Below are 15806 nucleotides of genomic sequence, written 5' to 3' on the forward strand. Positions count from 1 at the left end.
TTAAACTGAGAAAATGTATCATTTAAAAAGAAAAATTAGGTGATTTTTAAATTTCATGACAACACATCTCAAAAAAGTTGGGAGTAGGCCATGTTTACTACTGTGAGACATCCCCTTTTCTCTTTACAACAGTCTGTAAACGTCTGGGGACTGAGGAGACAAGTTGCTCAAGTTTAGGGATAGGAATGTTAACCCATTCTTGTCTAATTCTAGTTGCTCAACTGTCTTAGTTTTTTTTTTTTTTTGCCGTATCTTCCGTTTTATGATGCGCCAAATGTTTTCTATGGGTGAAAGATCTGGACTGCAGGCTGGCCAGTTCAGTACCTGGACCCTTCTTCTACGCAGCCATGATGCTGTAATTGATGCAGTATGTGGTTTGGCATTGTCATGTTGGAAAATGCAAGGTCTTCCCTGAAAGAGACGTCGTCTGGATGGGAGCATATGTTGCTCTAGAACCTGGATATACCTTTCAGCATTGATGGTGTCTTTCCAGATGTATAAGCTGCCCATGCCACACACACTAATGCAACCTCATACCATCAGAGATGCAGGCTTCTGAACTGAGCGCTGATAACAACTTGGGTCGTCCTTCTCCTCTTTAGTCCGAATGACACGGCGTCCCTGATTTCCATAAAGAATTTCAAATTTTGATTCGTCTGACCACAGAACAGTTTTCCACTTTGCCACAGTCCATTTTAAATGAGCCTTGGCCCAGAGAAGACATCTGCACTTCTGGATCATGTTTAGATACGGCTTCTTCTTTGAACTATAGAGTTTTAGCTGGCAACAGTGGATGGCACGGTGAATTGTGTTCACAGAAAATGTTCTCTGGAAATATTCCTGAGCCCATTTTGTGATTTCCAATACAGAAGCATGCCTGTATCTGATGCAGTGCCGTCTAAGGGCCCGAAGATCATGGGCACCCACTATGGTTTTCCGGCCTTGACCGTTACGCACAGAGATTCTTCCAGATTCTCTGAATCTTTTGATGATATTATGCACTGTAGATGATGATGTGTTCAAACTCTTTGCAATTTTACACTGTCAAACTCCTTTCTGATATTGCTCCACTATTTGTCGGTGCAGAATTAGGGGGATTGGTCATCCTCTTCCCATCTTTACTTCTGAGAGCCGCTGCCACTCCAAGATGCTCTTTTTATACCCAGTCATGTTAATGACCGATTGCCAATTGACCTAATGAGTTGCAATTTGGTCCTCCAGCTGTTCCTTTTTTTGTACCTTTAACTTTTCCAGTCTCTTATGGCTCCTGTCCCAACCTCTTTTGAGATGTGTTGCTGTCATGAAATTTCAAATGAGCCAATATTTGGCATGAAATTTCAAAATGTCTCACTTTTGACAGTTGATATGTTGTCTATGTTCTATTGTGAATACAATATCAGTTTTTGAGATTTGTAAATTATTGCATTCCATTTTTATTTACAATTTGTATTTTGTCCCAACTTTTTTTTGAATCGGGGTTGTAAGTGTAATTCATAAAAATTTTACCTTTACTAGTGATGTCTTTCTATTCTAGTTTTTGTTAAATTCTGTACTTCAGAGATACAACAAAACTTAAACTTTAAACTGAAATTTCTCGAAATCAAAAAAATGTGGGATGGCCCGCCCTGGTTCTTAGGGGCTCAATTTGAACCTGAAGAATCCTTGCATTGTCATCCTGGAATATGCTCATGCCATCAGGGAAGAAAACTCAATTTATGGGATAACCTGGTGATTTGGTACAGCCAGGTAGCCAGTTGAATTGATTCATGACATTTCTGAGCCTCAATCTGACCAACTGAAGTAACCCCAGATCATAACACTGCCTCCAGAGGCTTATACAGTGGCCACTATGCATGATGGGTGCATTGCTTCATGCTCTTCCTTTCTTACCCTGACACACCCATTGTTCTTTAATTGGATAAATATTGACCCATCAGACCACCCGATCTTTTTCATTGCTCCAGAGTCCAATCTTTATGCTCCCAAGCAAATTGAAGCCTTTTCTTCTGATTAGCCTCAATGGCACATGGTTTTCCGATCACCACACAGCTGTTTAGTCCCAATTCTGTGAGTTCTCATTGCATTGTGTGTGTGGAAATGCTCTTACGTGAAAGTATTAAGCAAAGTCATGAGTTCTACTGTTGAGTTTTTATGATTCGACTTCACCAAGCAGCTAAGTGATCTCTGATCACAGTCAGTCAAGATTTTATTCTGACCACATTTCTTTCATGAAGTTGATGATTCACCACTGTCCTTCAAGGACTGAATAATGCATAGGACAGTTCTTAACCAAATTTCAATAAGTTCAGCAATCCCCTTAGTTATTTTCGTCACTTGATGCAGGCAAATTATTTGACCCTTCTGAAATACAGTAATATATTTTCCACAACCATGGGATACGTCTTCCTCTGCTTGCTGCAGAAACAGAGTAATCACTGCAGTAATTATCCAATCAAAGGCTTTGAGGTATAAATCCAAATGGCATTTTTTTTTCGGTGGCCAAGCACTGTCTATTTATTAGTTATATGCAATGCTTTGAGCACTACTCACAAAATTATAGATGCTTACTTGATTTTTGAAGTTAAAAATCAATACAATCATTGTAGTAAACTATTTTAAAAAAATTTTTCAATAAAAACTGCAGTTAAAAAATAAAACATAGTAACTGTGCCATATGCAAAGGTTTGTACACCATTCTAAGTCTGTACTTGGTAACATCCCGTTTGGCAGATGGCGAAGCAATAGCAAGGTAGGTTAGACTAGGTTGCCTGACAAACTTGAGTCCAAATTCAGCTTCTGCATGTAATAAACCGATGGGCCACAACACACTTTCTGCACTCAGTCTCTCTAAGTTGAGGCTGTCAATCACTTAATTCCTTAGTGTAAAGTGCATTAATGTCTTCTTACAATATAGTACAATAACGTTTTAAAAACTAATTTCTAGGGGGAAAATGCAGATATCGGCATAGGGGAAAAATAACTCTTTGAATTGCACACTAAAGATGGAAAGACAGTTTAGATGAAAAAGTGGAAAAAAGACTATTTTGTCATTGAAACACATAGGGATGGGTGGTGCAACACATCATACTGCAGCCAGCCACCAGGGTCGCTAGACATGTGATTGCTTCATTTTTTTTTTAATCATGTTATGCTGTCCATATTTTTTACAGCCATTGGTACATTTGCAAGAAAATGTCTGTGGACCATTTGGAATTACCAAGGTTTTTTTGCATTACTTACTCATAAAATGTGGTCTGATCATCTAAGTCACAATTAAAGACAAAATACAATCCGACAAACTACAAATCCCATTTCCATAAAAAGTTGGGACACTAAAACTATAAATAAATACAAAATATGACTTGCAAATTCATGGAAACCCTATATTTCATTGAAAATAGTACAAAAACAACATATCAAATGTTGAAAATGAGAATTTTTATTATTTTTTGAAAAATATGATTTTTTTTTGGGGGGGGGGACCCACAACCACACACACCACAACAACATCACTAATTACATTAATTGGCAACAGGTCAGTCACATGACTGGGTATAAAAAGAGCATCCCAGAGCAGCTTGAAATGGGGTTGTAATAACACACATCCGGTGCTAATTTTCAGGTCTTTATTGAACATATTGAGAAATCATTCACAGTTGGGGGCGTCGTGGCTCAGGTGGTTAAGGCGCCATACCATGAATGCGGGCGACCCGGGTTCGATTCCGGCCCGGGGTCATTTCCCGATCCCTTCCCGTCTCTCTCTCTCCCGCTCATTTCCTGTCTCTACACTGTCCTATCCAATAAAGGTGCAAAAAGCCCAAAAAAATATCTTTAAAAAAAAGAAATCATTCACAGTTAAGGCTGGAAAACATTAGTGACCATCTGTTCTTACATCTCCAAAAGCTAATTGTAGTCAGATGTTTCAGTTAAGATGAAATTGGAAGTGTGGGTTAGAGAGTAGCTTTGCCCTTTAAATAAAGACACACTGGTTACTGACAAATCTGTTCTTTTCAAGAGCAATTGATTAGTCTATCTTTCCCAGGACCTTAGAAGACTTATCGTAGAAATGCACAAAGCTTGAAAAGGCTACAAAAGCAATTCTAAAGTCCTGGGTTTTCATTAATTCACAAAGAAAAGTTGTCTACAAAGGGAGGAAATTCAGGACTGTTAGATTCGATTCGATTCGATTAGATTAGATGGAACTTTATTGATCCCTTTGGGAGGGTTCTCTCAGGGAAATTAAAATTTCAATAGCATCATTACAGGAGAAACAGAGAATAGAAAATGGAGAAAACTTTGAGATAAATTAAGTATTTACATATACAAAAAAAAAAAAAAGATATGAAAAAAGTCCAGCAGGAGAGGTATTGCACATTTATATTGCACATTGTCCAGTATTGCTTTTTGTCAGGCTAGGCTACTGCTCCTTCCCATCCTCTGTCTTCCTGTTACCCCTCCTCCCCCCCAGAGAGGAGTTGTCCAGTCTGATGGTGTGAGGGACAAAGGAGTTTTTAAGTCTGTTAGTCCTGCACTTGGGAAGGAGCATTCTGTCACTGAACAGGCTCTTCTGGTTGCTGATGATGGTGTGCAGAAGGTGACTGGCATCGTCCATGATGTTCAGTAGTTTGTCCATAGTCCTCTTCTCTGCCACCGTCACCAGAAAGTCCAGCTTCATGCCAACCGCAGAGCCGGCCCACCTGATCAGTTTGTCCAGCCTGGATGTGTCCTTCTTGGATGTGCTGCCCCCAGCACACCATGGTGTAAAACAGGACAATGGCGACCACAGACTGATAGAACATCCACAGGAATTTCCTGCAGATGTTAAAGGACCACAGCCTCCTAAGGAAGTACAGCCTGCTCTGTACCTTCCTGTACAGGTGGTTGGTGTTGCAAGCCCAGTCCAGCTTGCTGTCCAGCCACAGCCTGAGGTACTTGTAGGAATCTACAGCCTTCACCTCGACTCCCTTGATCAGAACTGGTCATGACCTTGGTCTGGACCTCCCAAAGGTTGCTACTATCCCTAATAGTTGGAGTCATACATACCCATGCCTCTTCCCAAAACTGTTTCCCTGTGAAGCATGGTGTAAGGGGCATTCTGGTTTGGAGCTGCTTTGCTGCCTCAGGACCTGGATGCTTTGCAGTCATTTGTGGGAACAATGAACTGTATCAAAATATTTTACAAAAGAATATCAGGGAATATCAGGGTAGGTTGAAACACTGAAGGACAGAGACATGTGGGGTACTTTGCTCAGACTTTTATTTTCACAAACATTTTTCAGCTTGTCTTTATTATCTAGTCAGTCTACACACACACACACACACACACACCAGCATTACACAAATTCAGATGTGATCACTTTTGCCACATTCATAGACATTTGTCCATTCATAGACAGTTGCTTGAGCATGCCCACACCCCCACATCTATATTTTAAGTACATAAAATATAAATTTACTGCACATTAACATTCGTTAATATTATTTTTGAAATAGTTTGCTGCATGCATTGTGTTTAATTCAATAATCAAGACATGCAATTTTGCCAGGATTCCCCAGAGTTTGGCATACAACTATACTGGCAATGAAAAAATTCTAATTATATATCATCAAATATTTTCCAGAATTTTTACTTGTTTAGTGGCCTTTTGAACTTGCAAAGTTTTCAATGAAATAATAGAGCGGCGGATACAATTATCGATAGTCCATAATTATCGACACCTTTTCAGATTTACCAATAAAAAACAATTTTACAAAGGTGAGTTTCAGTTAAGTTATTATTTTTCATCTCATCTCATCTGATTATCTCTAGCCGCTTTATCCTTCTACAGGGTCGCAGGCAAGCTGGAGCCTATCCCAGCTGACTACGGGCGAAAGGCAGGGTACACCCTGGACAAGTCGCCAGGTCATCACAGGGCTGACACATAGACACAGACAACCATTCACACTCACATTCACACCTACAGTCAATTTAGAGTCACCAGTTAACCTAACCTGCATGTCTTTGGACTGTGGGGGAAACCGGAGCACCCAGAGGAAACCCACTCGGACACGGGGAGAACATGCAAACTCCGCACTGAAAGGCCCTCGCCGGCCACGGGGATCGAACCCAGACCTTCTTGCTGTGAGGCGACAGCGCTAACCACTACACCACCGTGCCGCCCCGTTATTATTATTATTGGTTAATTCATAAACTGGAAGACCCCCCTCGCCCTTGATCTTGTTGTCTGATGACACACCTGAGATGGAATTTTTGACCACAATCAGCAATTTGAGGAAAACCCAGACATTATCATCACAGGTAAGCATGGTGGAAAGATCATGGACATGTTTTTACTGATCAAATTCACCGATATTTCATGATCTCCTTGTTGAAACCTACTTTGTTTCTAACTCTTTCATTTGACAATCGCCATTTTGTATCTAAAGGCGGATTTGAGAAGTCACATGAGGTGCCAATAATAGTGATCACTTTCACCAGTGTCCACCATTATTGACACCCTGTGGAAATAACTGACATTTACAACTGTTATGCATCAATCTTTGTGTAACATTGTTGAAGTAGATGAAGTACTTAAAAAAAATAAAAATGCAGTGATTTATATATATATATATATATATATATATATATTTTTTTTTTTTTTTTTTTTTTTTTTTTTTTTTTTCTGATTCATAACAGAATGACAGAATGGAATGCTTATAGAGAATTTGGAATATGATTGCAATGAATAGAATGAGACCAGAATTAAATTCCCAGCATAAAAAAAAATCACATGCTTGAAATATTGAGATTTTTCTATTCCAGTGACAAAATATTTTTGCAGTTTGTTGTAAATATCTACCACATATTACAATATCAGGAGATGTTTTATATTTTGGTTAGAGAAATGGCATGCAACCTTTGACCTGGATTTTCAAGTGGTTACAATGTCAAATGCCTGTTGACATTTATTGGTAAACTACAAAACTAGAAATTAATACAAACAACAGTGAATGATTAACAGAATGTGATCTATGAAAATACTTAGAAAGTGGGTAAAAAGTGGAACAAAAAAATTTTCTGACACAGGTTAAACATCTCATCTCATCTCATCTCATTATCTCTAGCCGCTTTATCCTTCTACAGGGTCGCAGGCAAGCTGGAGCCCATCCCAGCTGACTACGGGCGAAAGGCGGGGCACACCCTGGACAAGTCGCCAGGTCACCACAGGGCCGACACATAGACACAGACAACCATTCACACTCACATTCACACCTACGGTCAATTTAGAGTCACCAGTTAACCTAACCTGCATGTCTTTGGACTGTGGGGGAAACCGGAGCACCCGGAGGAAACCCACGCGGACACGGGGAGAACATGCAAACTCCGCACAGAAAGGCCCTCGCCGGCCCCAGGGCTCGAACCCAGGACCTTCTTGCTGTGAGGCGACAGCGCTAACCACTACACCACCGTGCCGCCCAGGTTAAACATTATCAGTTCATTTGCTGACATGAGAATTACTTCCTCATTTACGCAAGCACTGACATCAATATTTATATAAAAGATATTTTGTACTAAATATAAGTCTATGTAAAACAAATTTAAAATAAAAACTATGTTTTGTTAACGTAATACCACATACCGATTTTTAATTTTTTTAATTTTTAATTTTTAATTTTTTTTATAAATGATCATCTGGGTGTAGATAATTGTGGAACGGTGTTGATAACTGTGGACGAAGGTGTCAATACTTATGGAACAGTGTCACGTGAACTGATACGCTAAGTAATCAGGAATCAACTCTTTTTTTTTTCCCCAGTGGAGGTTTGAGTAACTATTCATGCACAATTTATATATTGAAAGTCTTTTCTACTTTTGCATGACCAAAAGATCTTTAAGGTGTTGACAATTGTAGCCGCTGCTCTACTTATATATATATATATATATATATATATATATATATATATATATATATATATATATATTTTTTTTTTTTTTTTTTAACTCGCATGTAACTTTGTAACTGTTTTGTTTAGTATATAATGTAAAGATTTCACACCAAGGAAATGTATGAAAATCATTTGACAGTCCATTTCCTCAAATTGTTTCTTATTTTCTTTCAGGAAACCATGGCTGTGGGACAATATATAATTATTTGTATTTGTGCTGTAAATGCTGTTTGGGGATGCCCCTCGCAATGCCAGTGCAATGAAAATGAGACTTCATGCATGGGCTATCACTTTAAAGACTTTCCATCCCCTCTTCCATCAACAACAAAGGTTTTGCACATTTCATATGCTAGCATATCCTCATTGAAACCTGCTGATTTTGATGCAGTTTCTGAGACTCTGACAACAATTACAGTCCATAATTCGAGTATAAATGAGGTGAAGCCTCACACATTCAACAAGACACACAAACTCACCACTTTAGTGTGTTCAGGAACTGAGCTGGTTTCTCTCCCTGAGGACTTGTTTCAGAACCTACACTCACTCAACAACCTGGTCCTGAGGAACAACAGTCTAAATAAACTTCCTTCATCCCTGTTAACACCTCTTCAGTCTCTGAAACACTTAGACCTAAGCAGAAACAACTTGAGTTCTATTCCAGAGGATGCGTTTCAGGATCTAATTCAGTTGGAGATCCTTTTGCTGCAAGAAAATGGCATCAAGGAATTGCAGAACAGAACTTTCCATGGACTTCGCAAGCTTAAAGTCTTGTCCCTTGAAAATAACCACCTTGAGGTGATCCCAGGCAATGCATTTGATGACCTGGTTAATCTGGAGGCTTTGCATCTGCAAGACAATGTTATCACAAATTTACCAGCAGACCTTTTTGCAAGTCAGCAGAAGCTTCAGAAACTCTTCCTCTCTAATAATCGGTTGTCTTTCCTTCCTGAAGGAATCTTCTTGAAACTCCCTCATCTACAGCAGATCTCACTTTTTGACAATCGATTCCAGAGTCTAGCTAATAACACATTTGGGCCCATGTTACTGCAGAATCTGTGGTTGTATAACAACATGTTAACCCGGCTTGAGAAAAATGTATTTAGCAATTTAACTCGCATGCAACTCCTGGTGCTGAGCAAAAACCAGATCTCGCATATCTCTCCTGGTGCATTCAATGGATTGAATGAGCTGAATGAAATTTCTTTGCACACTAACTGCTTGACGAGTCTTGATGAAAGAGTGTTCAGAGGCCTTCCAAAGTTGGTCAAAATATCATTGGAAAACAACAAAATTCAGTCCATTCCAGAGAAGCTGCTCGATGGCATTCATGAATTACGCCAGCTGGAGATTCAAAACAACTCTCTATCCTATTTACCAAAGAAATTTCTAGACTCATTAGCCAACACTGACAGTGTGGTGTTAACTGAAAATCCATGGAAGTGTGACAAGGACATTGATCCACTTCTAGACTGGTTAAAGAAATATCCAGATAAAGTAAAAAATATCAGATCCCTTGTGTGCTTTAGTCCTTCATATTTGAAAAACACCAGTATAATAAACTTTTTAAGTCATCCCTTTAACAGATCCACTTTTCCACAAGTAGATAATTCAACAGGAACCTTAGGGAGAGGAATGCTTGTCTTTGGTTCATGGGAAATGAATATGATCATCATTGCAGTAGTTTGCACTGTTGCCATTGTCAGTATTTTCATCTTTGTTGTCTGCTGGAGGAGGAACAAAAAGGGCAGTCATAAAACCCCTGTGATATAAAGTAGAGTTTCTGAAACAAATTTATATGGAAACCATTGGGATATGATCAAATAAGATCTTGTATTCAACATAAAATAAGTGCTTGTTTTAAATTACTGGTTGCTTTTCACAAATTTTACCCGAATAAGCTTAGCTCATTTTGAGTAAAATGATAATTTCACAAAAGTTCCTGATAGTTTATTAACAAAACAAACATTCATGTACATTTCATTGTTCCACATTTATAAGCAGTAAAGTGAAATGGAGGGAACCGTCAAAGAAGTGGTAATAAAAATTTTCAGATTTTATGACACATACACCACATTACATTTACTCGGATAAACAATTAATTAATTAATGTAAAAGAAGTTTCCAAACATTAATTTTCCAACCTGCAAAAATGGCTGGCGAGCAGGGATTACCTGCAAGAACACAAACACGCCAATTTCTTTATAAAACTGCGCAAAGTGTACCTGAGACCACTGATGCAAAATATTGGCCATCATTGAATTTGTTTCGTTTCATGGTTTACCTTATGAAGTTTATCGAGTTTTTTTGTTTGCTTGTTTGTTTTTCTTTTTTTTTTGTAATGTCGGACAATTCATTGCATTATGATTTAAGAAGGCATCTTTACTTTACAGTATAGTATACGAGTATAGTATATAGTATATAGTATAGTATATAGTATAGTATATAGAATATAGTATCATATGTGCCATGTGTGTGTAATATATAATTTTATACACAGTACTGTGCAAAACTCTTAGGCTTTCTATTTTATGAATTCTACATTATCGAGTCAGTACAAAAAAAAAAATCAGTTCCAAATGTTCCTTTTCCAGCACAAAATTAAATGTTACAGAAAAAAAATTGTATCTGAGCAGCATATTCCATAAGAGAACACTTTGTAGATTAAAAAAGAAAACATAACGAAGGCTACAAGGGTTTGCTGCAAAATTAAGAACCGAGTGTGACAGTCAAAGTGTCCAGAAAAACTGTGACTGGTTCTGCAAGATGCTCAGTAAAACCTACAGCTCATTTCCTTATAAAACTGCACTCACTGTAACTGAGACTACTTTTTATTTTTTAAAGCAAAGGTCAAGTCAAGTCAAGTTTATTTGTATAGTGCTTTTAACAAACATTGTCGCAAAGCAACTTTACAGAATTTGAATGACTTAAAATATGAGCAAAGGGTCGTCTCACACCAAATATTGACTTTGTTTCATTTATTATCGCTCCCTGCTGTTTTTATATATATATATATATATATATATATATATATATATATATATATATATATATAAAATGTTGAAACCTTTCGTTTCCTTATTTTAAGCCTTTTTTTACAGCATTTCTTTACATGTGCCTAAGACTTTTGCACAGTACAGCATGCATGGATGTATGTGTTTTTATTATATATAGATAAATTCAGTTACTTTACCTTCTTATTTGTACAGTATATACTTAAATACATGCAAATTGTGTTGAATTCTGTGGAGTTATATTTAACACTGGATGTGTGTTGTTTGAATGAGTATGTGAAATGGATTAAACTAAAATGATGATGGCACAAATCCTTCTCAATACTCATGCTTTCATTTGTATTTATGCATTTGATATTGATGTTGTTGAAAGGTATTAAAACATTGATTGATATGTTTATGACACAGTTGATAGGCTGCTTCATGACAGTCTATAGTGTCCCACCAACAACCCCCTTTATACTGCAGGTTCTGTGTACTATATAATCATGGCCGGGAATAGCAATGTACTGTAAAAATGAACTAGAATAATGTCAATCTATAAGCATGATTGAAAATATCTTTTAAAAAAAGAGAGATCCAATATGCTCCTCTATGAAAGTACAGTTTCTTCATGCTCAGGTCTTATCTCTGAAAACAGAAAATGACCTGCCCACACTTCTCAGGGTGTCCATGTATGTTGGGGAAAGAAGATAAGTACATTACACAGCAGCATGTGCTGACATGAGTCAATGTTTTGGAGCTGCATGTTATAAGGTAAATATTTTTTATATCTTAATGATAGACACATGATATTTATATTGCTATTTTGATAACTATCACATCAAATAGATACACATATTAGGATGTTAATATTGTGAACCATTGACAATTAGGTGTTTTAGATTGTATCCACTTGGACCTGATCATTATTTTATATTACAAGAACACATAGTACAGGCAATCAAATATTTAAGTCTTATTTGCATGTACAAACAATGACAACATGATGTAAGAAAAGAAACATCATGGTGCCCGTTTTTAACAAAAATGGGGAAAAAAGAAGACAATACAGTGATGTGAATTTTATTTCTTTCACATAACAGCATGTCCTGATGTGTATCATTTTTCTTATATTATTAATGACCATGTGCTAAATTATGAATCCATAATGGCATGGAATGACTGTGAAATAAGGTAGTTCCTGTTATCACACATGGTATATTATATCATTTCCTCACTTTGTCTTGCAGTTAATGAAACAAAGAAATGCATCTTGTTTCAAGAAAAAACACAAATTATATCTTTTGACATTCACTCAGCTCCTATTAATTATTTGCAGGTATAAGCATGACAATATTCATATATTTCTGCATTCTACTCCACTTCATCTGCTGTTCTGCCACTCAGGAGAATAAGACTTCAGATCTTTATCCCAAAGATTTGACAGCAATTCCAGAAACACTGAAAGCCGGAGCCACAAGCGTCTATTTTATAGGCAGTCAGATTCATCTCATACCAAAAGGAGCATTTTCCCAAAACCCTCAACTAGAGAAAATTGAGTTTTCTTGGACACCTACAACTTCAGTAGAAGAAGGTGCATTTGAAGGTTTAGAACATCTTAATACCATTGAAATTTCAGATACCCAAGTGACATCTCTACCTGTTGGTGTTTTTAAGAATCTGACCAACCTTTGGAAGTTGATTCTGAGATCAAACAAAATTCAGAGCCTAGAAAATGGACTGTTTCATGACAACAAGAATCTTGAAATACTCCGATTGCAAGAAAACAAGATTTCAACAATTGAAGAGGGAACATTCGATCCCTTGGAGAAACTCACAGAACTTAATCTTGGAAAAAACAATCTTACTTCCATCTCATCATCTCTTTTTTCAAAGCTCAATCAGCTGAAAACCTTTAGGTTGGATGGCAACCAGCTGACATCAATGCCTGATGGAATTTTTGATAATCTACCAAATCTGAAGGAAATAGCCATACACACCAACAGAATCACATGCATACAACCAAATTTGTTTCCACATAAAAATATATTGACAACGCTGTTATTAGACAATAATCTCTTGACTGAACTTCCACCTGAGCTATTTGTGGGTTTCTCTGCACTCAAAAAGTTAACACTGAATCATAATCAGCTCACTGCTCTCCCACCTCTACTTTTAAGAGACGTGCCTACAATACGTGAATTATTTCTGAACAACAACAATATTACATCTTTACCTGCTCAGATTTTTCAGTCAATGAAGCAGCTTGAAAAATTAGACCTGTCCTCAAATCAGTTTTCAACTCTTTCTGGAGATTCTTTTTCTGGACTTGAGAAACTTTCTGAGCTCAATCTTCAGAATAATCTCATTGTGTCACTTAAGCCTGAAGACTTCACAAACCTAAAATCTCTTTCTACCCTCAAACTAGATCATAATCATTTGAGAATGATTCCACAAGATGTCTTTGATTCTCTGCCAAAACTTAGGAAAGTATTTTTGAACAACAACACATGGCACTGTGACTGTAACCTGCTCCCCATGTATAAGTGGATGAAAGAAAATGAGGCTAAGATACTGTCTTCTTCTCTGGAGCTTTGTCAGTACCCAGAGGATTTGAAAGGCCAATCAATCACATCTTTAAAAGAAGAACAACTGATATGTCCCATAACTCCAACCATTGCAACTGTTTCAACAATTTTGTCACCAACCACAACTTCAACTACAGTATCCACCACTCCATCAACAACCTCACCACCAAATACTTCAATCACAAAACAAATCACTACATCTACAGCTTTAACAACCTCTGTTACAACAGCTCTGAGTCCAGAGGCCACAACAACAACTGCATTCTTTACTACCCTCATAATCCGAAAAATAGCACCTGCCTACATCACACACAAGACTTTTACGTGTACTAGTTTCTCCAACCATCAGTATCCATCTTCTGGAATGTTTTACTCCTCATCAGCAAGAGCCTCATCATGTAAGGCCTTGATGATTTCCTACACAGTGTTGTTAGTATTTGAGATTTGCTGTACAGTCATACTTGCCAAGTTCACATACTCACTGTATTGTTTGCTCCAGAAAAGAGAAAAGTTTTCTTGTAATGTAAACCTCACACGCTTCTCCTACACTAAATCTATGACACAACAACCATGCCAAGAAACTGAGACTGTGGCTCTGTGAGACTGTGTTTGCATAAGTATTCACTCACATGAACTTTTCCACATTTGTAGTCTTACAAACCTCAAAATTAAATTCATTTTATTGCTGGGGGTGGGGGGGAGATGGGTGTCAATGTAGTTTTCAAGAAAAAAATAAAGAGCAAAAAAGTTTGATCTAACTCCAAAGTTTTGTAAAATTATCAACCAGGGTTTGGCTATATGGCACAACTCTCCACATGATGCTACCACTACCATGCTTCACTGTGAGGATGGGGTTCTCATAATGATACACAGTGTTGTTTTCCACCAAACCCTTGTTTGTTTCTCTGACAAATGCATTCTCATGTACTCACTGACTCTTGGTGGACAGCCTCCACTAGGAAGAGTTGATAAATTATTTGCAAACTATATACTGACAACCCCCCCCCAATTGATTATTGAGCTTTAATCAATGTTAGAACAGATATTGTGTTATGGTTATTTAACTTTTTTCTTAGGTTTCATTAATATTTTTTTGTAATTATGTACAAATAGTTGAATGTGTGCTACACTATATGGCCAAAAGTATGTGGACCACTGACCATCGCATCCCTCTGTGGGCCTTCCCCAAACTGTTGAACATTGAAAGCAAACAGTTGCCTAGAATGTGTTTAAGATAAGATAAACTTTATTCCTCCCTCATGGGGAAATTAACATGTTACAGCAGCTCACAAATAGAAAAAAATATCAGGAATAAACAGTAACAAAAAATAGAGTGCAATAAAAGTGTGTGTATATGGTATATAATATGGTTTCCTCTGGGTGCTCTAGTTTCCCCCACAGTCCAAAAACATGCAGGTTAGGTTAACTGGTGACTCTAAATTGACTGTAGATGTGAGTGTGAATGGTTGTCTGTGTGTATGTGTCAGCCCTGTGATGACCTGGTGACTTGTCCAGGGTGTACCCTGCCTTTCTCCCGTAGTCAGCTGGGATAGGCTCCAGCTTGCCTGCGACCCTGTGGAACAGGATAAAGCGGCTAGAGATAATGAGATGAGATATATACTACTAGATACACACGTGTGTGTGAAAATTAAAAAAAAGAAAAAATGTGGGCTATGTACATAATTTTTCTCACATTTATTTATTTTGTCACATGCACACTTCAAGCACAGTGAAATTCATCCTCTGCATTTAACCCATCTGAAGCAGTGAACACACATGCACACACAGCCAGAGCAGTGGGCAGCCACACCAGAGTGCGCGGGGAGCAGTCAGGGGTTAGGTTCCTTGCTCAAGGGCACCTCAGCCCAAGGCCGCCCCACGTCAACCTAACTGCATGTCTTTGGATTGTGGAGGAAACCAGAGCACCCGGAGGAAACCCATGCAGACATGGGGAGAACATGCAAATTCCACACAGAAAGGCCCTCGCGGGCCGCTGGGTTCGAACCCGGAACCTTCTTGCTGTGAGGCGACCGTGTTAACCACTACACCACCATGTCGTGCCGTTAATTTACACAACTAAATAAGAATGGAACTTAAATACGATTAGTACTCATCTCATCTCATTATCTCTAGCCGCTTTATCCTGTTCTTCAGGGTCGCAGGCAAGCTGGAGCCTATCCCAGCTGACTACAGGCGAAAGGCGGGGTACACCCTGGACAAGTCGCCAGGTCATCACAGGGCTGACACATAGACACAGACAACCATTCACACTCACACCTACGGTCAATTTAGAGTCACC

General features: G+C 38.1%; 1 protein-coding gene across 1 annotated transcript; it reads left to right on the forward strand.

The window, feature by feature from the left end:
• Nucleotides 1-5761: 5761 nt before the first annotated feature.
• LOC132885391 (leucine-rich repeat-containing protein 15-like) lies at nucleotides 5762-10295 on the forward strand. The gene is made up of 2 exons (XM_060920037.1): nucleotides 5762-6298; nucleotides 8101-10295. The coding sequence occupies exons 1-2, from the start codon at nucleotides 6242-6244 to the stop codon at nucleotides 9694-9696; spliced, it is 1653 nt and encodes a 550-aa protein (XP_060776020.1). The 5' UTR covers nucleotides 5762-6241; the 3' UTR covers nucleotides 9697-10295.
• Nucleotides 10296-15806: the final 5511 nt, after the last annotated feature.

The sequence above is a fragment of the Neoarius graeffei genome, chromosome 4 (genome assembly GCF_027579695.1).
Source record: "Neoarius graeffei isolate fNeoGra1 chromosome 4, fNeoGra1.pri, whole genome shotgun sequence".
Taxonomy (NCBI): domain Eukaryota; kingdom Metazoa; phylum Chordata; class Actinopteri; order Siluriformes; family Ariidae; genus Neoarius; species Neoarius graeffei.

Coding starts and splice junctions, on each gene's coding strand:
- LOC132885391 (XM_060920037.1), top strand. CDS start 6,242: ATGGAATTTTTGACCACAATCAGCAATTTGAGGAAAACCCAGACATTA. Junction 6,299..8,100: donor CCCAGACATTATCATCACAG/GTAAGCATGGTG, acceptor ATTTTCTTTCAG/GAAACCATGGCTGTGGGACA.